We start from the raw sequence: 24,643 nt of genomic DNA on the forward strand, positions 1-24,643 counted from the left end.
TCAATCAATTCTATTATTGTATATTAACTTTGTTTTCGTTATAAAAAAATAACAAATATCGACAAGTTAAGGCAAACCATGTGGTAAGTATTTGCTTTTTATCGTTTCATTTATCTATGACTGGACGATTTATTAACAAGGATAATCAGGCGGTGAGTAATTACAGGAGTTCGACTTTGAAGCATTTTCAATTTTCATATCAACCCATTTCCAGTCAGAGCAAGCATCTTTTGCACAATAAATGTAAAATGCTCTTGTTTTTCGACCTTTCATATTTCCATGTATGTTGGATAAATTAATGTTTCTTATTGGAACGTTGTCTCTAACAGTTCCTGTACCTTCTCCATTTGCATAGTCTTGCTGGATGTTAATTCCAAAATTGGTTATTCCTGAAAAAAAATGCTTATTATTGTGATACCAGTAGGTTCATAGGCAACGTGACTTGTAATTTCGACATTAATCTAAACTGAAATATGTAAACTGTGTCGTTTTAGATTAATGAATAACAGAGTGAACACCTGTAGATGAAATTTTCGTTGAGAGACATGTTTTCTACAGATCAGTTTCGTAATTATTAAGAACATATCCATGCTTTGTTGAAAAAGTTTGTTCGGTTCCTTCTTTAAGACCTGATTATTGAGGTTTTTCTGTGTGTTAATATAGGAATACTCTCAGAGTTTGTTTGAAGGTGATTGACAATGTTTCATGATTAATTTCATTAGTTCGAATTTCCATTGTCTAATATTATATAAAATGATTTGAAATCCCTAAAAGAACTAATACGGAAGAATTAAAAAAAGAATAGCTGAAAATAAACATTATATATATTATGCAAAAAAACATGAAAAGAAATAACAGTGAAATAAAATACAAGTAAAAATAGAACAATTGAACAGAAAATTTCAAATTAAGAGATTCCAAGCCAAGTTAATTCACGAAGTTTCGATTGTTAGTATCCACAATCGTCTTCGGATGATGACTGGTGTAATTCCTCCGCGAGATCAGTGATGCCAATTGCTCAAAATATTTTTCCCTAAACCAAAATACCCTAAATTTTTTTAGTTAATGAAAAATCTAATTGAATATTAGAAGTTGCTATAACATTTAACAGTTAACAAGTTAATAGATTAACTTACCTTCATATGCTTATTATAACGAAGTTTTAAATAAAAAGGTTATTGCAAAATGTTACATAAGATTTTTAAAACATGATAACTTTTTCAATGCCTTTATGTGAGTACGTCAGTACACAACATCAACTAATAAATAAAAAAATGAATACATCAAATGAACACACATATATGAGTATGAATACTCCCCCACCCCCCAAAAAAATCCCCTTTTTCAAATTATATCTCCTAAATTTAGGGAGAAAACCCCCATGTTGGCATCACTGCGAGAGATGACTATGAGTCATTCGAGAACTTTCTTTCTGCTTCACCGGTTTAGCGGGAGATGACCGTTTGGCGGGAGTTTCAGGTATTTCAAATCATTTTGTATAATATTAGACAATGGAAATCTGAAAGAGATGATCTTTGAAGTGACATCAATTCTTGTTTGCTCGTAATTGAAATTATTGTTACTGAACACAGAAAACGATGAATTCAAAGAAAATTCAATTATTGAATTAGAAATACAAAGAAAAGTGTTTTTTGATGGATGGAAAAAAATATTAAAACTTCAGACAAGATGATTATAGTTGAAATATTTGCTATGATCTAACAAAAGCCGATTGTTTCATATTCAGAGACATCGTTTTTATGATTTCAAAATTTTGTGAAAGGAAATACGACATAAAGTTCATTATGATGATATGGATATAACTGAATGTACAGACTAAAAGAATCGTCATCGAAGAATAACGATATTGAAGAAAAAATTTCAGAATGTGAAATATTTCTTTTCACATAAACTAAATCATATACAACGAGTAAACATGAGCGGTTTCTGTATCCGAACACGAAGAAACACATAATGAATGCATAATCTTCCTAATAACATTCCATTGAATCATCCTAAAAACAAAAACCTTTCGATATCGCAATTATGATTCAACGTCTAGCTTCCCATGACTGGCGGTGGTTCGACAATATATTCCTCATCGCGTGATTAATTCTTACACTATCATAGAGCGTGGCGACCTGTCGCCAGGCCAGCAATTGGTGCTGCTATAGATGTTTCATATGAAAAAAACCTTTGAATTCTCCTTCAAATTAATCTTCAAATGTGTTCACGATTCAAAATTTAGAGAAGTTCATCTTGAGGATGAAAGATTTTCAAGTGAATGCCTTTTTATATCATTGCTCTTCCATATATTACATTGTGTAATGCTCCTCTAGAGGATATCTGTTTCAATTCCATAACGAATTTTTGAAATACAAACTGAAAAAGCGATTTTCTTGTAATTCAATATTGAAAGTGTTGTTTCGAATGAGCTCTTTTCTAGTTTGAATCTGAAAGAAACTCTTTTAAATTATTCGGCACATGTTTATAAAGGGTTTGTTTTGGATTTGATCGCTTCCTTCCTTCGGAAGTTTCCCGCATTTTCGTATGAAGTTGGAGAACTTTTGAATTTTAGGCTTGAAAAAAATATTAGAAAGATATGAGATGTGTAGAGTGAAAATGAGTTCTACTTATAACCACTCCGAATGGATACCTACTATCCGACTATTCTTTATATAGATGCTGTCACCTGCAGCTTAAACAAATGTAGTGCAAATTCACACAAGGAAGGGTCTATTTGAACCTCACTTTAATTTGACGTACCTATCAACTCAATATTTCTGTAGGTGATGTTATTGATGAGACCGAACCATCCGTCAGTGTGAGTTTTGATATGTATTGCGTTAGCTGATCTGACAACGGTACTGTCTTCGATAAGAACATTGGAAACAACATTTTCAGGATAAGACGTCTTGTTGAATCCTACCGACAAACTCAAACCGTGTCCTCCGGAACAATACATATTTCTGACGGTGATGTTGGTACCATATCTGATAGCTATACAGTCGTCTTGATTGATGACCCTAGTGTTTTCGATGATGAGATTATTTGCTCCAGAAACGTCAAATCCGTCAGTGTTATGACCGGTGAAATTGTTCTGAAAATGATACAAATTTGATGATTAAAAAAAATATGTGTCAGTATATAGCAAATGAGAGGAAGTATGCGAACAATTGCAAAATGTACGCGAAATATACAGTTTTGGAAAAGAATTCAACGCGTGAACACTTGCAAATGAACGTTCTTAATGCAAATGTATCAGTTTTCGCGTCGTTCGCGTTATTTATTTGACCCCGACTGAATGAATACCCTCCTAGATCAAATTGCTATTATATCGCGCTAGAAATCCCAGGTCGCCAATGCGAATTACCACTCTATAGGGATAGGAAACTGTACTATGCCGAGTCGCCAAGGAGATTTGAAAATCATACGTTATTTGTTAATACACCGTACCACCGATGGAGGGCACAACTCTCCCATCACCGGACACCGCCGTAGAACTTTATTTCAAATAATCTCGAGAGCATCTACCAAGGCAGTTCGTTAGTTAGGGAAGCCACAGACTATGCTGTAGACGACCCCTCCCGATATAGAAGGCCCCGACACTCTGTCGAATGAGGCCCTCATGTCCCCCGTTAAAGGATGAATAACTCTTTCATCCATCCCACCCCAGCCAGGTAGGGGTATCCCGTGAAGGGCGGTACTGATGTCTAAGGACTTCATGCCGTCACCCATCAGTCATGTACCCATTGGCCCCTCTCAAGGCCAATGATCAGCCAAAAGGGTAGGGGAGCTGGTCTCCAAACCTGAACGAAATGAAGATGGATTTCGTCTACCAAGGCAGTTCATCAAAATACTCGAGTTTCAGATGCCGAAGTGTAAACATCAAAGTGAAAGCTTAGTGTTACCTGAAGTGCAGAGATAAGAATTTTATCCAGAGAGATATACGAAAGTGTTAGAATAGTGCCGAGTTTAACAAAGCACTAAGACAATTAGTTCTTTTCAGAACTGAGTGTGCGAAAGCACACATAAAAAAGAATTCGTGTTCTCTTTTAGGTATTCATTTTAGGTTTTTAGGCCCCCAATATGGAGATGGAAGAAAAACTAGAGTGCCTAGAAAGGGAAAACTATAGGCTCAGACAGCAAAGGGAAGAGCTGACAAATATGATTAAACAGCTTAACGAAAGGCTTAATCAAGTAGATAGAATACTCGCCCAAAGAAAGAGGACGGACACGGGACCGTCCAGAACGCAAAAAGAAAAAGGAGAAGAAAAACCCGAAGAGACCGATACAAAAGAACAAGAGCAACTCAAGGAAAGGGAAACAGACGCCGAAAGTAAAGAGGAAACGCGCCAAACTAAGAGGCCACGCGGCCCTGACAGCGCATCGAGCTCAGATTCCGAGGAAGACGGGTTCGTACTCGTTGAAAAGGCTAGACCCAACCAGAAAACGACAGGCCCAAGACAAAGCCGCAAAAATCGCCAAACAAGAGGCAGAAAAACAGGCCACGGAAAACTTGGAAACGGAAAGCATACCTCAGACGACCAATACAGAGGGGCAAAACTCAGAAAAAGGGGAATCATCCCCAAAAGTGACAAGCGGACCACCGATGGAAGCAGGAAAGCCTCCACCAATAGTAATCCACGACGCCAAAAAGTGGAGTGCGATATCCAAAAACCTAGAGCAAAGAAAGATAGGTTACAATAAAGCCAAACTCATGAGGGATGGGATACCTGTTCACCAACGACGAAAACGAGTGGCGTAAAGCCACCAAATACCTGGAAGGCGAGAAACTGGACTTCCACACATATTCAGTAAAGAAGGAAATCCCACTGCACGCGGTTATCCGCGGCATACCAGAAAATGTAGAACCCGCAGACGTCGCCAACGATCTGACAAATCAAGGGTTTACTGTAATAGAGTGTCACAGGATGACCTCAAGAAGACGTAGGAAGGTACCTACTGCCACTGTTTTTGGTGAAAGTACCAAAAAGCGAAGAAAATATTTTTACGCTAAGAACATGCGTAAACTTGATAGTACGGGCAGAACCCCAAAGAATTAACAAGGGACTGGTATCCCAATGTCATCGATGCCAGTTCTTCGGCCACTCGCAGAGATGCTGCCACTCGACGGCACGCTGTGTCAAGTGTGGAGAGAACCACGACACCAGACAGTGTAAGAAAACAATGGACACGCCGGCCAAATGCGCGAACTGTATGGAGGCGCATCCGGCAAGCTACAGAGGCTGCAAGATGTTCCCGAGGCAGAGAACTTCAGCTTGGAACAAACCCAGAGAGGCGGAAAGACCGACGCCGAAGCCACAACAACAATCGGCTAAAAAGCCCCAATAAGGCAACCACCAACAAACAACGAAAATGACCTAGTAAAAATACTTAGCAGTTTGACAGCCGAGCAGCAAAAGATTCGCGCAAGCGGTCTTAGCAGCTCTAATTTAAGCACCCGCCAAACAGTAATGCCAGTACGAGTGCCTGGCAGACTAGTCATAGGATCGTGGAACATAAACGGTTTCACAGACAGAAGAAACGAGCTACTGGAGCTACTGTCGCGTCTAGAAATAGACGTCATGGCACTCCAGGAAGCACGGATAAGAAGCGAAAAGAGCTATAGAGCTATCGAATCCCAGGATATAATATATATAGGACAGACAGGCCAGTGGGGCGCAACGCCGCAGGGGACGTTGTGCTACTGGTAAAAACAGATTAAGAGCAAAACGAAGAAAGAAAACCAGATGTCCAAATCGGAGAAGTAGTAGCGGTCAGAGTCAACGCGAGACGCTACGAACAACTGAGAATATCGTCGGTATACCTACATCCTCGAGGTAGAAGACTAGAAAGAACCGACATGGCAGAACTATTCCCAAATCACCATCCTACAGTGGCCATCGGCGACTTCAACGCAAAGTCGCCAGACTGAAACTGCAGAATTGCAAACACAACAGGCAGAGATATAGTAAGATTACTAGAAGAATTTGAGGACATCGAGGTAGTAGCAGCTAACAGCCCAACGTACTACCTGCAAGCAGACGCAGTCCCAAGCACTCTCGACATCGCACTAGTACAGAACATTGATACTACGGAGATGGAAGTACTAGACGAAGGTTCGTCAGACCACAACCCCAATAGGAAGGGGTGAAGGGAAACAGACAACCCAACAAGGCGAGTCATAGACTGGACAAGATTCCAGCGAGCCATACACGATGCGGATCTGGAGAACGCCACGGACCAGCTTCAGCAGGCGATCATACAAACAACGGAAAGAAGCGCGCGGGAAGTCCCAGCCACGCGCTATAACTTTCAAGAGCATCTTCCGCCAGAAACGATGGAACTAATCAGAATGAGAAGACGCCTGAAAAGACAGTACTTCCAGACTACCCGTCTGGAAGAACTGACCATAGAAGATCGATCTGCATGGCAAATGCAGAAAAAACTCAGAAATAGACTGGTCTACACTGACCAGGAGAAGGCGGAAGCATTCGCGGACAACTTCGAAAGGCAGTGTAGAGAGAATGACGTCCCGTTCACAGACGAGGCAGACGAAATAGAGAGACAGGTGAAAAGAACGGTACGGAGGCTTAGACAACGGACAAATAACGCGCAACCCCTGGCCCCGACATCGCAGGAAGTGAAGGACATACTGAGACGCCTTGCCACTCGGAAAGCACCAGGCCCAGACAATATAACAAATCGATCACTGAAAGTGCTGCCGCGAAAGGGTATAGCAGCCATAACCAACATCATAAATGCTATACTCAGATTGCAACACTTCCCGGACCCGTTCAAAGAGGCAACGGTAATCCACATACCAAAGCCCAAGAAGAACCACCTGTTTCCAGCGAACTACCAGCCAATTAGCTTACTGCCATCCGTAAGCAAAGTGGTGGAGCGTGTCATCCTGAAGAGACTGGAAGAACAAACTAGAGAGTTAGGGATCCTCCCCGACGAACAATTCGGTTTTAGATCAGAACAGTCAACAGAGCTACAAGTCCTGAGGGTAGTGGACTTTGCGACAGAAGGCTTCAACCTTGGCAAAGGATACAATACCGGAGCTATCTTCTTAGACGTCTCCAAGGCGTTTGACAGAGTTTGGCATGACGGGCTACTGGCCAAGATGAGCGATTTTGGATACTCGAAACCAATGGTAAGATTAATTCAGTCTTTTCTAGCTGACAGGCGATGCCGCTGCAAATTAGGAGACGAATTATCAACACTTCGACTACTGGAGGCAGGAGTCCCGCAAGGTGCAGTCCTTTCGCCACACCTCTACTCCGTATATACGGCAGACGTGCCCAAGCCAGAGAACAACTTTAACAAGTTGGCGCTCTACGCGGACGACACGGCCCTGCTGGCGAGATCTACGAGTCAAGCACACGTTAAGAGATACCTTCAACAACAGGTAGACAGATTGGAGGAGTGGGCTAACCTGTGGAAGATCAGTATCAACCCTAAAAAGAGTCAGGCGATACTGTTCACTCGCAGGTTCGTACAACCGGAAGGCAACGTCACCTTCAACGGACAAGAGATTCCGTGGACAAACAAAGCGACATATCTGAGGGTCATCCTAGACAAGAAACTAACATTCCAGGCCCACGTATAGCAGAGAATAGGAATGGCCAGACAGGCCAAAAGACGCCTGGCGCCGATCATAGGAAGAAGCAGTAACATGGCATTGAAAGTCAAGTTACTAATGATCAGAACGATTCTAATGCCAATAATACTGTATGCATGCACTGCCTGGGGCCCGTGCGCACAGACATACAGAAAGAAGATCCAATCGTTTATGAATGCGAGCGTAAGGGCCGCTGTAAACGCACCTTATTATATACCCAATAGATTTATATACAGAGACCTAGACCTGGACACGCAATATGTGGACGTGTATATGAGAGAACATGCAGAAAGCACGTTCGATAGAATCAGATCGCACTCAAATCCAGCGTTCCGCGATCTACACGATGCGTTAAATATAGATGACCCCGGATTCCGAGAAAGGGACAAACATCCCAGGCCGACTAAACAGAATAACAGACCGCCCCCGTTAGTCGCCGTCAGGCGGCTTAGGTAAGTATAACACTAATCAGATACATTCTCTTCCAGGTAGGTTCAGCGAAGAACACTTCGACCGCGATCGCGACTCTAAAAATTTTTTCTTGGATGCACTGAGAAACGCTCGATGCATAACACAAAGCCGCCGCTTAGTTTTTGGGGGCTCCCATGCTTAAATTCAGTTAGGAATAGTCAGATTCGATAAGAAAGTAAAAGCACCTAAAGGCTGACTTTCGACCAAAAAGAGGTCAGATGTCAATCTTGCTGAAGTGCCCATCAGCAAGTTGAGGACCGCTCGGAGAGCGGGGGTGGATGGAGTGGGTTAGTAGGTTCTCCTCGCTAAATAGCTGGGGGGAGGAAGCTTCTAATTCAGGGCACTCAACCCGGGAGGGGGCATGGGGGGAGGACCAAGGCAGTTCAGAAGTTCAGTTGAGTTTTAGTCTCAGTTCCTGTTCCAGCTCTGCTCGAGTCCGAACCCCGATAAATAAAGGCAAACCGATAAACAAAAAATAGCAGGTACCCAGGATTCGAACCCAGGACGGCAATTAAAGCCTGCCAAACTGGCTACAGTTGATTTAGTCAATACCATAGTGACCCTTAGTGTATTTACCCTTCTTCACTGACGCTGCCCGGAGCACGTGGAGCACACCACGCCGAAAGCTAGCGCCCGAGGCAACCCGTAACCTGAACTCGGCGTCAAAGTGACCAGTAACGCGTAAAGAGCGTTACAATATTGAATGCGAAATGACAATTCTCTCAAATTTTTTTTTTATCTTAATTCGATCGCGAACTGATCCCCTATCACGGAAACGTTATAGGGGATCATGAAACTAGTCTAAAGGTTAACAACAAGGAGCGCGGAAATCAGGTCAATGAAACGATCAAACAACATATTCACGACTTCTTGCAAAGAAACAGAGCTTTTGATATACAACCACTTTCCTGCAAGTTCAACTATAACAATTGACGTCCCTTCTTCAGTTCCGTTTCCGATATGGTGGTGGACGGACGTGCCGATAGCGACCGTCCAAAAAGAAGGTACGCGGACGCCATTATTGGAGACGGAATTCATTTTGTGTTGTGAATGTCCGCCGTTTCATGAGTCAGGACAGTCTGGAATTCATTTTGTGTTGTGAATGTCCGCCGTTTTATAAGTCAGGACAGTCTTTGTCCCTCGACGAAACTTTTGTTATGTAACAGCCAGTTACGTAACAGTCAAATTCGCCTGAAAATAGGAAGCAACGACCATCCAAAATATATATATAGAGAGAGAGACCTCCCTTCTTTGAAGGCACCACATTTCTGAAATGCACGAATGGAAGGTTGCCAAGAGAATTATCACAGCTGCGATAGTTGAATGGGATATAAAATCACTTAAGCCTTTTGGAAATTTTCAGGATACTGTAAAAAGTTAGTCTGGCATGGAATTACATTTCACTCATTTGGTTGGCAGCAAAGACAAGACAACGATTATAGTGATGAATCAGTGAAGTTGTCACCAAAAAGGCTAAAATATGCTTTCCGATTCCTGATTATGGACAATATGAAATTATTACTAGCCCTCCTGACCCAACTTAAATGACCGCAAAGGATACTGAAGGATAAGTTTTGAATATATTAGGTGAGTTTGTTTAAGTACTTCCCCTGAACTGTATAAAATATGCTCATCAAACTGGAAAATCAACCCACTTAGCATAACATAACCTTGAAGAAAAAATCACCAGACATGTACTATTGGGTATTTTATTCAGAGTCACCAGAGGTTTTCTATAGTACTGGAATCCCAGTTTCTGTGGGACAGTTTGCTTGATGTTTTCAATCTACTCATAAACTAATGCAAATGAGATTATTATCATATGAAAACAAAAAAGAGTAGCCTGCAATATCCTCCAAAGAACTTTGGCCGATGTTTATAGTTGGAGTGAGGTAGCAGATATCTGTAAACTCCAACAAAACTGTGATAATATCAAGTGAAGTTCTCAGCATACTGCAAATGAAAAAAACTTTCAATGCCAGAAATTCTTTCAAAAAAGATTGCTCCCAAACCAATGTTTGATAATGCTTTTGAGGATATGCTGGTAAAGTACGCCCTCATGATGGAAGATAAATTATACGGTTTGACTCAAATGGATATGTAAAGAATAGCTTTTACCAGCTTGCTGTCAGAAATATTCTGTCGAATCCATTCAAACATGAAAAATCTGCGAAAGATACTGGCTGGAGGGATTTCTCTCAAGGTACAAGCAAATATTATCAATGCAAAAGCCTTCTGGAACATCATTTGGAAGAGCAAACGGATTCACAAAAGAAAGAATGAACGAATTCTTATGAAAACTTTGAAAAAATTTACGATGCTAATCGAGTCTGAATATCCTAAAGCAATTTCTCGTCGTGACTAAATACAAATTGGAGCCATAACGTCTGCTGAAAGAGGGTATTTCATTACGATAGTGACTGTGAAAATATGAGCAAAATTTCAATGAAAGGCACTTTTGTGGAATCAATTTGACGGGCACATCCATCTGGTTGGATACAGATTTGTTTACGCGTTTACGCAGTGGTTTCAACATTTTATTGACTACGTGAAATCATCTGAAGTATCGTCAGTTCTTCTTTTGTTCGATGGCCACTTTAGTCATAAAAAAAACCTCGAAATCATAGACAAAGCTACAAAAAATCACATAACCTTCGAAATATAATATCGAATTACGCCCCCTTGCGACATCTCTTGACTTAATATTAAGATTACTAGGGTTCCAAACGTACCTTGGTATGAGAAGAAGCCAGGGGTAACTCTATTGTGATCTCACAAATATCATGCTAACACAGTAGTCAGAGCAATTCATTCCCATGCTTTTTTATGCTTTGAATAATCTTTTTTACACTATAATAGGCTTTTTCAGTCAATTGTTTACAACAATCACTTTTGGGTTATTACAGCAAATGCAGGTTTGAACAAAATAAAGTTGAGTTCACTTCATGAGTTTTTCAAATTCACTTCGAAAAGTATTCAAATTGATGTTTCAAATGTGGGTTTATTTTTTAAAGGGATTTGTTTCTAATTCACATATTGACAACAGCGCCTAGAATGCTAGATCGGAGTTCAGGTTAGTAGTATGCTAGAAGGAGATATTCTACTTTAAAAAAGGAAAATTATCTTCATGAATCAACAATTAAGGCAAAATATAAATTATCCACCTCCACAACCCACATAAACAACAGTTGTTTTGTTATTTTTTTATATAGAGGAAGATAGGTTATGTGCACAAAATGTCATATGTCACAGAATGTCTCGGAACTTTGAATATAAGTAAATAGAACAGCACGCCTCTGAAATATGTCATCTTTGTCTCATACAGGTAACAGATTCATTGTCCGTTATTAGCCATAAACGAAGTTGCCAAATGGTGAAATAGAAACAAATCCCTTTGAATGTTGATGCAAATATACTGATACTTTATTGTCTAAGAATAACTTCTTATTGACAAAGTGTCATAAGTAATCATTAAAGTAATGAAGGTACAAAATACAAGTAAGCATAAAAGTGGAAGTATAAAAATTATAAAATTAGTCGAGACGAATAAGATGAGATTAATGTGTATAAACAAATAAGTCGCAAAAAAGTAAAACAAGTCTAACAAAAGTAAAAACATGCGCCCAAGGCGCTCATCAGTCAACTATACAAAACTATAAGGTAAAATACAAGACAACAAAGACAAATCATCAGTTTTACATTTAAAGCGAATCGTTAAAAAACTCATCCAAAGTGTAGTATGCCTTATCAAACAGTAACTCTTTGACACTTTTCCTAATTTTTCTCTCTGAATTTAGATCTTTGATATTCTGGGGTAAATGATTGAAAACTTTTTTTGAGTTATAAATCAGGGAATTTTTAACTTGTGTAGTGTTGGGCTTAGGAAGATCCAAATTACCCATCTGTCTAGTCAGGTAACTAGGGTTTTTTATGGTATTTCTATTTAACTTATGTTTTTTAAACATCAAACACACCGTCTCTAGTATAAATATGCAGGTAAGGGTCATTATTCTATGTGATTTGAATAGTGGACGACATGAATCTCTAAAGCCAGCCCTACAAACATACCGGACAGCTCTTTTTTGTAGCTTAAATATCATATTGAAAGATGCTTTGTCGGAATTGCCCCAGTAGCAGATCCCATATCTCAGGTGTGACTCTATAAATGCAAAATATGTTGATCTTGCCATGGTTGGGTCGAGTTCCTTAGATATGACTCTAAGTGCATAATAGCCTTTGGCAAGTTTGGTACATAAACTTGCGACATGTTCCTTGAACGTCAACCTACTATCAATAAATACCCCAAGGAATTTAGCCAAAGAGGATTCTTGTAGACATTTATCACCTATTGAAATTGGGTTTAACAAACATTTAAAGGTGAGAATGTGGGTTTTATTTACATTGAAGGACAACAGATTGGCGTCGCACCATTTCTTGACCTTGTGAATGTCATTTTCTATTATTGCATTCAAATGATGAGTGTCTTTATTATGCCAAAGAATGGTGGTATCATCTGCAAAAATTGTAAATCTACCCGCAATATCCAAGAGTGCAAGATCATTCACATAAAGCAGGAATAATAAGGGTCCTAAGACAGAGCCCTGTGGTACTCCACAATCCATCAAGGACTCATGAGAGGTTAGACCATCAGAGTAGACCACCTGTCTACGTTTATAGAGATAAGACTCGAACCATTTCAGAGCCACATCACGGAAACCATATCTCTCTAACTTTCCCAGTAATATTCTGTGATTCACACAGTCAAAAGCCTTCGACAAGTCGCAGAATACCACTGCCGCGGCTTCATTGTCATTAAGCTTAAGGTATAGATGCTCGAGCAGTTCAAATGTGGCATCAGAGGTGGATTTGTTACGTTGGAAACCAAATTGGGTCGTCGATATTATATTGTTTTTGTTCATGAATGATAGAATTCTTCTTTTAATAAGTCTTTCGATGACTTTGGAGAGAGCGGGTAGGAGAGAGATAGGTCTAAAGTTACTAGGGTCATTATGATTGCCCCCTTTATATATTGGAATAATAACAGCGTTTTTCAAGCAGTCTGGGAACATGCCTTTCTCAAAAGATATATTAATTGCCTCAGCTAGAGCATCTAATGCGCTTATTGGTAATTGTTCTAAAATTTTTATAGATATTTTATCCCAACCAGATGCTTTCTTGTTTTTTATTTCAGCAAATGCTTCTTTCAATTCCTGGCGGTCTGTGGGACTAAGGAAGAAGGTGTCGTGGACTGTTACATTTCTCATGTAGTTCATAGGGTCTTCCGTGACTGCTATGGTTTTAGATAGATTCAAGGCGACTGTACTATAATATTTATTCAGCTCATTACAAGACGGTATGCTGGTGTTGGTTGAAGCAGTATTTACTCCTCTTAGGTCATTAATTATTGCCCAGCTCTCCTTTTGTTTATTTCTAGATTCCGATAATCTGTTATTGAAATATCTTTTTTTAGCTTCAAGAATCATAGTCCTATATAAAGTTCTGTATTTACTAAAGTAAGAGAGAAACCAGTTATTTGACAAAACAAATTTTCTGATATGATGAAGGGACCGTAGGTTCTTAGATGAGATTCGTAGACCTTTTGTTATCCAAGGTTTTCTATGCTTTTTATTTTTAATGAGGCGACAAGGGAAAGCTTTATTGAAGTTATGCATCAGATTGGTGTGGAAATCAGTCAAGGGATCGTTATGATTGAGTATAGTGTCCCATCGGGTGGCGGAGTTCAAAGTTTCGAATTTGTTGTAGTTACTCGTGGAGTAAATACGACCAAAGTGTTTCGCTACTTTATCTTTATCTTCGGTTCCTAAAACCGGGAATGTGAATAGGACAGCTTCATGGTCGGATAAACCAGCCATTACCACATTGCAAGAAGTGTTGGCGATATTAGAACAAACATAATCAATAATAGAAGAAGAATACTGGGAATATCTTGTCGGAGCATGTACATGCATTGTAAGGTTTAGAGAAACAAGTAAATTTTTCATGGATGAACTAAGCGGACAACTGGTATTTCCGAAATTTATATTGAAGTCACCCGTTAATATCAAAGAAGTTTGGGGAGTAAATTTAATCAAAAGGAGTTCAAGTCTATCTATAAAAGTGTGAACATCGGTTTGGGGAGATCGATACAAGCACAGTATTACCAGAGCTAGTTTTTTGCTGGATATCATACAAAATTCGAATTCTTTTTCGACTATCATATCGTTGTATTTGTCAAGGCTAACAAAGTCAGAGATTTTGAGAAACTCGTCATGAGCAAGAATCATAGTACCGCCATGAGAGAAGTTCTTTCTGCAAAAGCTTGTCAGAATGTGGTAGTTGGGTATGTAGATTACTTCCTCAACTTTTAGCCAGTGTTCAGTTAGCAGAACAAGTCTAGGCGAACTCAGGCTATCCAAAAGTACGGTTAGTTCACCGGCCTTGTTGCGAAGAGATTGTACGTTGAGTAACATTAAGGATAAGTTTGCTTTATCTGGGTTACCTCCAAAAAAGGGGGTGATGAATTTGCTTCAAAAGAGATGCTACTTCCATCAAGATCATGAGTATCAGCAGTTGCATTTTTGGGGATCTCTGAGTGCTTGGGAGTGGGGGGTAGATCCAATATACTAGTCGTTTTTACAAAAGTGAGACATTTGACATTGTTCCAGTTGCGTTTAACTTCGCTAGCAATATGTTCAGCAATCAGATTATTACCTATTTTAGAGCCGCGGGCATTATTTATGTTCACTAGAGATATGTATTGCTCAGAGAAGTTGTTCACCTTAGAAAGGAAGTCGTGAAGTCGCATGTTGAACTTACTAATGATATTAAAATATTTTCTAATAACTGTAGGGCAAGAAAGAAAAATGATATTAGTATGTAAGCAATTTTTGATTTTGCTCCATATGTCTTTGACTTTTGGGATTTTGTTGCTTTCGAAATCGCCTTTGCCAGCAAGAATAACAATAACATCTTTTTGGGTGTAATCTTTAGATAATAAATCGACACTTTCAAGTATGTCAGCAAATTTACCTCCTGGTTTGTGTATAGACTCAATAATAAATTTAGTCAAATTTTTACAGTTGGATAAGGCTTTACATAAGTGCTTACCATTGTCGTCAGATAAGAGCAACATTTTTCTTTTAGAACTAGAAAAAGAGTTATTAGGTCTAAGTTGAGAGGTAAGAACACTATGAATGGGGATGCTCTGGTTCAACGGGATGCTCTGGTTCGCAGAGTTGTCATTAAATGTCGAAGCGTCACGATAACATTTGGGTACTGAGTTTACTTGGTTTTCAGGTTCTGTATTATCTCGTAGTGTTTGAAGTTCACTCTGAAGACATTTGTTGTCGGCCTCAAGGGTGGAAAATGCACTAAGCATGTTCCTTTGTAGTGTGTCAAGTTCATGCTTGTCCTTAACTAAGCTTTGTATGTATTCTTCATTGCGGGCAATTACCTTCAGTAGCTCATCGTAATCAAGTTTGATGGCTTGTAGCTTTTTTTGGAGATCGTCAATGATGCTTTTTGATTCTTCAAGTTTAGTTAGCAATTCTTGTTCAGATTCAAGAGCCATGTCCTCAAAGTCTTGAGTTCGTCTTCTAAGTCTACTTATAACTGAATCTTTTTCTTTAAGAAGACCAGTTAGTGATGTTATTTGATCATTCAGGTCTGACACTATTCCCTCGTTCGATTCAAATATGGTTTGACATTCGGTAGAACAAAGAAATTTGTGTTGCTTGATCTTGACAAATCCATTTTTCCTTTCGAGGCAGCTTGGATGATATATATCAAAGCACACAATGCAGATGTAATTACCAAAGTCTTTTTTTGTACAGCATTTGAATTTGTGTAGCATTTTGACCCAAGTTCAAATTCAAGTTTCAGAAGTATTGACGAATGCCCAAGTTTTCCTGGACTAATGCATTATTTCTCTTTTTTATGTATTTAAATAATTTTTTAAAGATAAAAGTTGAAATGATGAGTTTAAAATGCTCTTTTATGAAAACTACTTGATTTTCGTCAGGAGGAACAATCACCACTCTAACATGTTACTGACTAGTTTATTATAAAAGCGTATATAATTGCCCATTCTATTCTATTTCAAATTATATTCACATTAAGTAATCGGTGCCTTTCAGTGAATTTATGTATAAACCAAAGTTTATGCCATTTATAGAAAAATGAGATTGTTGATTATTTTTATGCACTCAATACATTAGTTTATGTAGTTTTCACTCTTATTACTCTGAACCCTTGGTGAGTATTCCAAATAACACTTTCCTCTTGAGCAAAAATCATTTTTTTTGAGAAACCTCGTTTACAACTGAAAAAATGCATGTCTGATGGTTGCGATTCAGGTTCAAGACCATGCAGAACTTTTTATAAAGATTAATTTTTGTTTCGTAAAGTTAATAACAAAAAAGTTTTACATATAGTGCAAACTCAAGCAGACTCACTGTATATCGTTGGTATACTGGTTTTACTGACGCATAACTGCATAAATATAAAATATGCTAAATTAGTACTCAAAATTTTTTCTACATTGAAAAACCTAACCTGATACATGTAATTTGTTTTATTTTGAAATATGTGCGATCTCGGTTTTATTCTGGTAACAGTTTATTTTTATAAAAATACTCACTTTATCTCCATCTGACACATCAATCACCCAGTCGCTTATAGTAAGCCCATCAGATTTTCCAACGTAGATGCAATGATGTGGACAATTCAGTATATTGATATTTTTCATTACAGATCTTTCATCAGCTTCTATTTTAATGAACTGGGGTTTTTTTGGTCCCTTGTCTCCTTTTCCATCCCAGTATAGTGGACCTTGTCCATCAAGAACTGAACCTGAGGAAGGTTTAAATCAGTGATCATTTTAAACATACCTTTTTTCAAATGTTGCACATTATTTAGTAAAAAAAGGAACACTTTTAAAATTAGGAAAAATAAATAACAAAAAGCAATGTATCACAGATTTTTCTTTTATATAGTAAAAGGTCATTCGGTCCAAGAAGCATGATCCCTGAAGTTACTCGAGAACAACGAGTATGTCAAACCAGTGTTCTCTTGAGGTTGAAGAGTTAGACGGGTTCATTTTGCTAAAGACTTCAATAACCAGAACAATCATTTTCAATCATTACTATCTCTTTATTATTACTCAACTTGAAAGATGCTGAGGGTCGTACCTTTTCTCTGGAGTTCTAATATACACACAAGAGCGCGCCAATATCTAAAACCACTGGCCAGTGTGCTCTTTGCTGGCCACTCTTCACACCGTTAGGTAAATGGTTACAACGTCCTAGACTCATGTGCAATGAGCAATAAGACAAAATGGACCAAGAATGACAGCTTTTCTGTATTTGTCGCCGTAAGGCGAAAATCAAGTACGATATTGGAGTTTTCGAGAGGGGAAAGTATCATTTTCTTAATGACTCAAATAATCGGAATAATCATTTCAACCGAGTATTCTGAGGACTGTCTGAGAATTTGAAAAGAGAATCTTGATACTGTATCTGGATTTTTTTCGGACAATATTCTTCTCATGTAAATCTGAAAAAATTCTCAAGAAATTTCTTATGAATTCGTGATACCTCGCTATGTCCAAATATAAGTCGATACTTCATAATATACTATGCAGGATCCATGCAGGCCCTGTACCTGGTATCAAGAACGTCTAAAGACTAACCTGGCAGTTCATGAAGAAACTCTCAGTTTCTCATTCGACCTGAGGAAAGTGTTAAAATATAAGTGAATTTCTATTCATTTTGGATGTATATATGTACGCAAGAGGGCGCCACTGATATAGTAGTTATATTATCTTTGGCAACTATGTAATATGGAAGATGAAAGAGTGTAGTCTAGTCGTCATCTTCATGGCAAAGTATACAGTTGGAATCTGTGGTTACTCGTTAATGAAAAGTTTTATCTCGTTCATGTATAGAAATAGTAATTAAATGATCGTTAATGAAATTTAACTGCGACTCATTCGAACCTGTGAAACAACCTCTGCATATTTATAATTTCTTAAAAAGCAAAGGTCAGAAACTTTGATGAACCGAGGTCGAGAATGTTGTTGAGGCAAATCACATGTGAAGGTACAATAATAAAGTGGTCTCTTCGGCTTTGAATGGAATTTTTTGCTGAAGAGGCTTCACCTTGATGAAATAGTTGTAAGTCGTACGGGCGGATGCAAAAAGAAAGGAATGTTAAAAAAAGTCGTCCCGAAATACTCCTACACCCCTTCTGTTCAGATTCTTCCGTGACCAAATGAAATAGTAAGGCGAGTCCTCCGGAGTGTTGTTCAAAGCTTCACAGTATTCCTAGAATAATATCATTTTCATGGAAGAGATATGTATACCGAAAAAAATATAATGGAATTTACCGAAATACAATTCACTAAAAAATTATTAGGGTGACGACCTAAAAATCTATCTGGTGACCACTTCTTTGATCCTCATCGGCCAATGCACCTATCAGGAAAGGTTTATTTCAAATACTCACGAACAGTAAGGGTATAGTGGAAAGTTACTTGAATTGAAAAAGAGAAAACATTAGAGGATTCAAATAGAAAATGGATTCGTAAAAATGAAACTGTAATGATTCTTTCGAATCAGAAATTTCTTGACAATTTATTTTAAACAAATTTCCACAATGTCTAAAACATTCGAATGAATTTGTTTTTCGGTTTTCTCTATTATTAACGCAGTTATATACAATTTTTTAAATGGTTTTTATTTTATCATATGACGAAATGATCATTTTGAAAACTGGCATTATGCAGTGCTGTATTATGTATTATGCTTTTGGCTTTACAGTTTGTTTAATTTTATGAATTCAAGGGATATTAAGATTTATGTAATAGTTGCTTAAACATTTGAAAAGTTATAAATAGTTACTCAATATAAAATAATGAATTTTGAAGAGCACGTTATAGCTAGAAAAAATCAATGAATATAGTTTGGTAACTCATATAAGATGTTTCTACCGGGAAAAAATCAAAAAAAGTTTGTGAAATCGTAGTGCTCAGTATTCAGAAATTCATACACATTGATGAATACAAGAATGTTGAGAAAAATGTGTTTTTTTCACTCCATGCAGTATCGAATCGACGATCCAATATGAAAACTTAGACATCCAACACTTTTATGGTTTTTTGAATACCTGTACTTCTTGACAAGACAAACATTTACAGAAAAATAATGTCATAGAGGAAATACTATAGAAATTCAGAGAATTTTTTGACTTTTGGTAGATAAAATTTTCCAACCCACCATTGAATTGATATAATTGACACAGATGAAAGGAAAAGTTGTCTCAACCCTGAAATAACCGAAAATCATATTTGGGATGATTATTTAAAGAGCCTTTCCTACCTGCCCTTTCCGAAATTTTTCAGATTGGTGAATACTAGGAAGGTCGAGAAAAATGTAAATACATACTGTTTGGGATATTGGGAAATTATACATTGTAATGAGTAATGTAGGCCAAAGAAGGTCGATAGCAAAAAAAATATCCAAATTTCATCATTTTGTTCGACGGTCACATCGGCTACGAAATTCGAAAAAATTTTAATGTTCAATTTGACTTGCAAAACTATTTTGAAAACTCCCTATACTAAATTTTTCATGTCTCAATGTGAGAGTAAAGGAACACTTCAATTTTATAGCCGAATTGAACTGTTCTATATTGAATCTATAGAAATTCCTGTTACTATTTTCGATAGTGATATCACCATAATCGATACCCAAATTTTCAACTACCAAAATCTAGGAGGGGTTTCAAAAATAGAAATATTCAGAACAATAGTGATGAAATATAAGAAATTAATATATGAACCCCTTCTCCATGAAACCTATTGTACTTATTAGTTCAAACTTCTCCTGGCGATCCTTAGGAATTGATTGCTGAAAATACCCCCAAATCTGAAACTCATTCGCATTCAACACATGATCACATGAGAGTACTTGTGTCTAATTTTCTCAGACATTTTTCATAATGAAAATTTGAGATTGACGTTTACAAACCAGGTGAAACATCGCATTGAGATAAGTGACAACAAAAAAGACTGATGCCTGTGAAAATGATAAATAGTAGTAAACAACAGAAAAATCTATGTAATAAACCTGAAAACATCAGACGATTATATTACACTGTTAATGAAACAGGTGTTACTACTGTTCTTCAGCTCATTTAGACCGATAATTTTGATGTTCCCTGTTGTGTTGAAACTGATTTTGCCGCATGGTCAAATATGATATTGAAACATCTAGAATATAGGTACTTAGAACGAATCAAGTGCTAATTCAACTATCATTGAATTTCGTGAATGGTCCCTCACAGTTTGAATGACAATGGATAAAAATGAAATTAGTATGTTTTAGTCTTATCTAACGCACTACAGGTCAGACCATTTCTCCGAGCTCCTCCTATACTACAGAGAGTACGCCAACACCATTATTCAATGAAAATTTTCTTCATCGTGAGGTAGGTGATCATTAGGCAAGACGCAATACGCCAAGAATGACAGCCTTCTGTATTTATTTGGTCATGATTTCTGCCGTAGTGAGACAAGTCTTGAGACACGGCCTTTGACCGTGTGTGGCATGAGGGTTTGATGGCCAAACCTCGATGCTATGGCTTGTTGGATCATTTCTGTGTATGGCTTTTCAGCTTCCTGAAATAACGTTTCCTGCAAGTGGCCATCAATGGATATCTCTCCAATACTTTTACCATCAACGCTGGTGTTCCCCAGGGATCCATATTGTCTCCAACCCTCTTTTTATTGTATATCAACGACTTATTGAAAAAAAATAATAATCCAATTAATTGCTTTGCTAATGACAGCACACTTGTCATTCCATTTGGATTCCAGGACATCGGCTACGGATGCACATTTCCACCGGCAGCAGGAGGTTGCATATCTTAATGAGGATCTAGAAGTGATTTCGAATTGGGGTGAAAGTGACCAGGTTCAATTCAATGCCACAAAAATCCAGGCAACGGTTTTCTCCAAGAAGATAAATGTCTCCGAACCGGATATAATAATGTCAGGTCAGACAATTCCGCTTTCTGTTTCGATAAGTTTGTTGGGGGTTAAAATGGACACCAATATGTCTTGCCACAATCATGACGCTGGAATTGCAAAGGCTGCTTCTCGAAAGCTTGGAACACTGTTCCGAACAGAAAACTATACACACCTCAGCAACTTTCAATGCATTATAAAGCTGAGATCAGACTTTCTTTGGAGTATTGTTCTCATGTATGGAGCTCTGCCCCCAAACATACTGCTGGATTCCATTCAGAAAAGAGCCATCCACCTGATTGAAGACGCGAAATTCACGTGCAACCTTAATAAGCCTGGAACATCCAAGAAAGGTTGGAGATTTCTCTCTCTACTATACTTTCACGAAAGGTGTTCAAGTGACTCGGCACTTGATTCCACCAAGAGCAGTACATATCAGAAATACGTAACGGACTGTGGCTGCTCATCCTTTTTAGGTTCAACTGAGTAGACATCGAACTTTACCGTTTAAGAACTCTTTATTTGGAGAACTGCGTTGATGTGGAGTAAACTTTCTGAGAACGTTTTTCCGAATGGATTTAATCTCTAGCGATTCTCAGGCACCGCTCTGAGAACGCCTTAAGGATTTTTTTGCAGTGCTTGTGTTTTGTCCTAAAAAATATATTTACTTTGTGGTAAATGTTCAAGAAGTAGCGAAAACTTGTGAATTGTGAATTGTGTGAATTTCTGGAACTTCATCTAGCTTTTCCTAATATGACTAAAAACCAGTCCGTGCAAAGCTTATTGTTAAATCATTTGAAAATGGAATTTTCAACAGGTGATGATCGACTGTATTGCCAAACCAACTGAGTGTTATAAGGAAACAAGTATAGCTGAGGCACCAGTCAATATAATAATAACACTCATGATCTTCAAACAAGACTCAACCTCTAACGGAAGCAAGAAACTCTTTGGAAGGTTCGAAATAGATGAACATAACATGAACAATAACTGCATATTCGTGCAGTTATTGTTCACTGTGGTTCTGGCGTTGAATTTGGTCATTATTACGCCTTGGTCAAAGACGAAACGGACTGGTTTAAGTTTGACGATAGTCGTGTCACGAAGTGTTCTGGCGATGTATTGAATTTATTGGAGCCTCTGGAGACACCCTACATTTTGTTTTATAAGAGAGAGGACGTTGTTAGATCAAGATCTTCAGATGATGTGGTGCTGCAGGTTTCTCCGGGTTTTCCTGCAGTTGAAAAAGCAAATACGCCGCTGGAATCAATGAAGTCGCCCCGGTTTTTATTTTATTTTTATCGTTGTTTTAATAAAAGGATTAGTTATTTACTTTTCCATTTCTTAATCATATACTGTCCACTCAGAACTGAAAACAGCAAAATAAAAAAAGACACATTAGCCTGAAAATGGAAAATGAACAGCCGTCACGCAACTATGGAAGTCTAAGGTGTTGAAGACATTATCCAGGCAAACCATTTTGAACCTCAGTTTCCGACTTCAGCCCACTCGACCTCAGAAAAGTAAATTATGGATATTATTATTACTATCACTATTCAAATCTCTCAAATAGATCTCTCTAAATGAATCATGGTATACACAATTTTCAAATGCAATTTTTGTCATGCAATGAGCGTCACTCAGAAAAAATTTAATCAAAACAGAAAATTCATTATACTCATCGAAGTAAAAAACATATTTCATAGTATTATCCATTGAATTGTAGAAGATAAGATTATCTTGTTTTTGTAAAAACATTTTACACTCTAGTCTAGAGTGGGTTTAATTGTGCTATTTACGTCAGAAATTAATCAAAGTAATTCTTTAGTTTTTTTTTTTACATTTATTCATACCTGGCTCTCCTTGAATAGTAATGTTGCTCCCTTTGACTCTGATGAGAGGACCAGACCACGGTGTGTACTCGAACCTGGTAGTACCTTTGAAAGTCACTGTAGTTCCTCTTTGTAAATAGAGTTCAAACGTGATACCAGCAGGAAATACGAGATTGTCAATTATAATTGTGGTGCAGTTACTGAGGACTGATGGCACATCTGAATACCTTCTGATAGTGCAACCCGGTGAAGAAGCCAATGAAAATGATCCCGACAAAAGGGTAGTTACAAATATAATTTCAGTAAGAAAAATCATCGTTACTGGTGCACTTGGATAAGGTAACGGATAACGGATTTGATATAGATTCATTAGAATGTATACATATATTTATACAAGGTTTTATCTGATTGATTATACTTGTTCAGTTATCGCAGAGTATCACATCAATGGCATTGGAATGTAGGCAGGGTCGAACTAGACACTTTTTCCAAGGAGCTATGAAATAACTGGCATCTCTGTTGAAAGCATAGAATTCAGATTCAGGGTAACACCGAAGCTTGTGACATCTTGTGATTGTGTGATTGTGTCATATTGTGATTGGGAGAAGGAAATATGTTTTTAGTCGCAGACCCAGGACAGAGATATCTACCGCCTAGGAACGTATGCGACTGTATTTCAAGCGGAAATTTACGCAATTGAATTGTGTGCGGAGAGATTGGATAAATCCAACCTCACACATAAGTCAATAAAATTTTCTCGGACAGTTAAGCGGCGTTGGAAGCTCTTGGCTGCTACCGAGCAACGTCTAAATTGGTATCAAATTGCCAAAAACGACTCTCCTCGATAGGAAGACTGGTCTGGATTCCTGGCCATACTGGCCTGAAAGGTAATGAAGCTGCTGACTCTCATGCAAAGGAGGGTGCTGCAAGCGGCTTCTACGGACCAGAAACTGTCATTGGCATCGCTTTGGTTTGCCAAACACACATTGGATGGCAAGAAGATTAATGGACTTCTTGCAGAATCTTCCAGGATTGGCTCACTCCAAGGCGTTTATCCACCCTTCGAAGCCTGATACCAAACAGTTGTTGGACTACAGTAGGGATGAACTACGATGTCTAACAGGCCTTCTTACTGGTAACTGTAATTTGAATCATCTAATGCAGAGACCTGGACTGTCGGAAGACAGTATGTGTCGCCTCTGTCTGGAAAATGATGAAACAGCAGAGCAGATACTTTGTGCTTGTCCCGCTGGGGACCGAATCAGGTTCTTAGAGTTCGGCAGATCCGTACTCTTACCATCTGACCTAAAAAAACCACTCACCATATAAACTAATCGGCTTCGTTAAGAAGCTGGGTTTATTTGGCCGAGTGTGAATAGGTGTGAGCCACAATAAACTCTTGCAGGTTGCGGTGGAGGGTCGAATAGACCCACTCACATTAGACCTAGCCTAACCTACCTCAATCCTTTTTGAGTATTGTAAGAAAATAATATGTTGGGTTGACGTGGGTGGTTTGCTCCTCTCACTCAATCGATCGCTTTGTGAACCGGTGGTTCGAACCGCAGGGCTGGACGATCAATTTTCACTTCCCATCGTCCAACCCGTGTTAGATTAGGTAAGGTAAAAGACTAGGTTGAAAGGTGAGAACTCGTTAGTCCTTAGGTAGCACAAGTTTCGACTTTTGAT

At 38.3% G+C, this 24,643-nt stretch overlaps 1 protein-coding gene across 1 annotated transcript; it reads right to left on the reverse strand.

Annotated features, from left to right (window-relative positions):
- LOC111518168 (polygalacturonase) lies at positions 1-23,329 on the reverse strand. The gene is made up of 4 exons (XM_023174528.2): positions 22,979-23,329; positions 16,740-16,951; positions 2,767-3,100; positions 1-389 (listed from the first exon to the last, which is right to left on the reverse strand). The coding sequence occupies exons 1-4, from the start codon at positions 23,325-23,327 to the stop codon at positions 133-135; spliced, it is 1,152 nt and encodes a 383-aa protein (XP_023030296.2). The 5' UTR covers positions 23,328-23,329; the 3' UTR covers positions 1-132.
- Positions 23,330-24,643: the final 1,314 nt, after the last annotated feature.

The sequence above is a fragment of the Leptinotarsa decemlineata genome, unplaced genomic scaffold, assembly GCF_025532065.1.
Source record: "Leptinotarsa decemlineata unplaced genomic scaffold, Ldec_3_MD MMD2_tig00026328_RagTag_RagTag, whole genome shotgun sequence".
Lineage (NCBI taxonomy): Eukaryota > Metazoa > Arthropoda > Insecta > Coleoptera > Chrysomelidae > Leptinotarsa > Leptinotarsa decemlineata.

Coding starts and splice junctions, on each gene's coding strand:
- LOC111518168 (XM_023174528.2), bottom strand. CDS start 23,327: ATGAATCTATATCAAATCCGTTATCCGTTACCTTATCCAAGTGCACCA. Junction 16,952..22,978: donor TACTATTCAAGGAGAGCCAG/GTATGAATAAAT, acceptor AACCTTCCTCAG/GTTCAGTTCTTGATGGACAA. Junction 390..2,766: donor CAGAAATATTGAGTTGATAG/GTACGTCAAATT, acceptor ATTTTTTTTCAG/GAATAACCAATTTTGGAATT.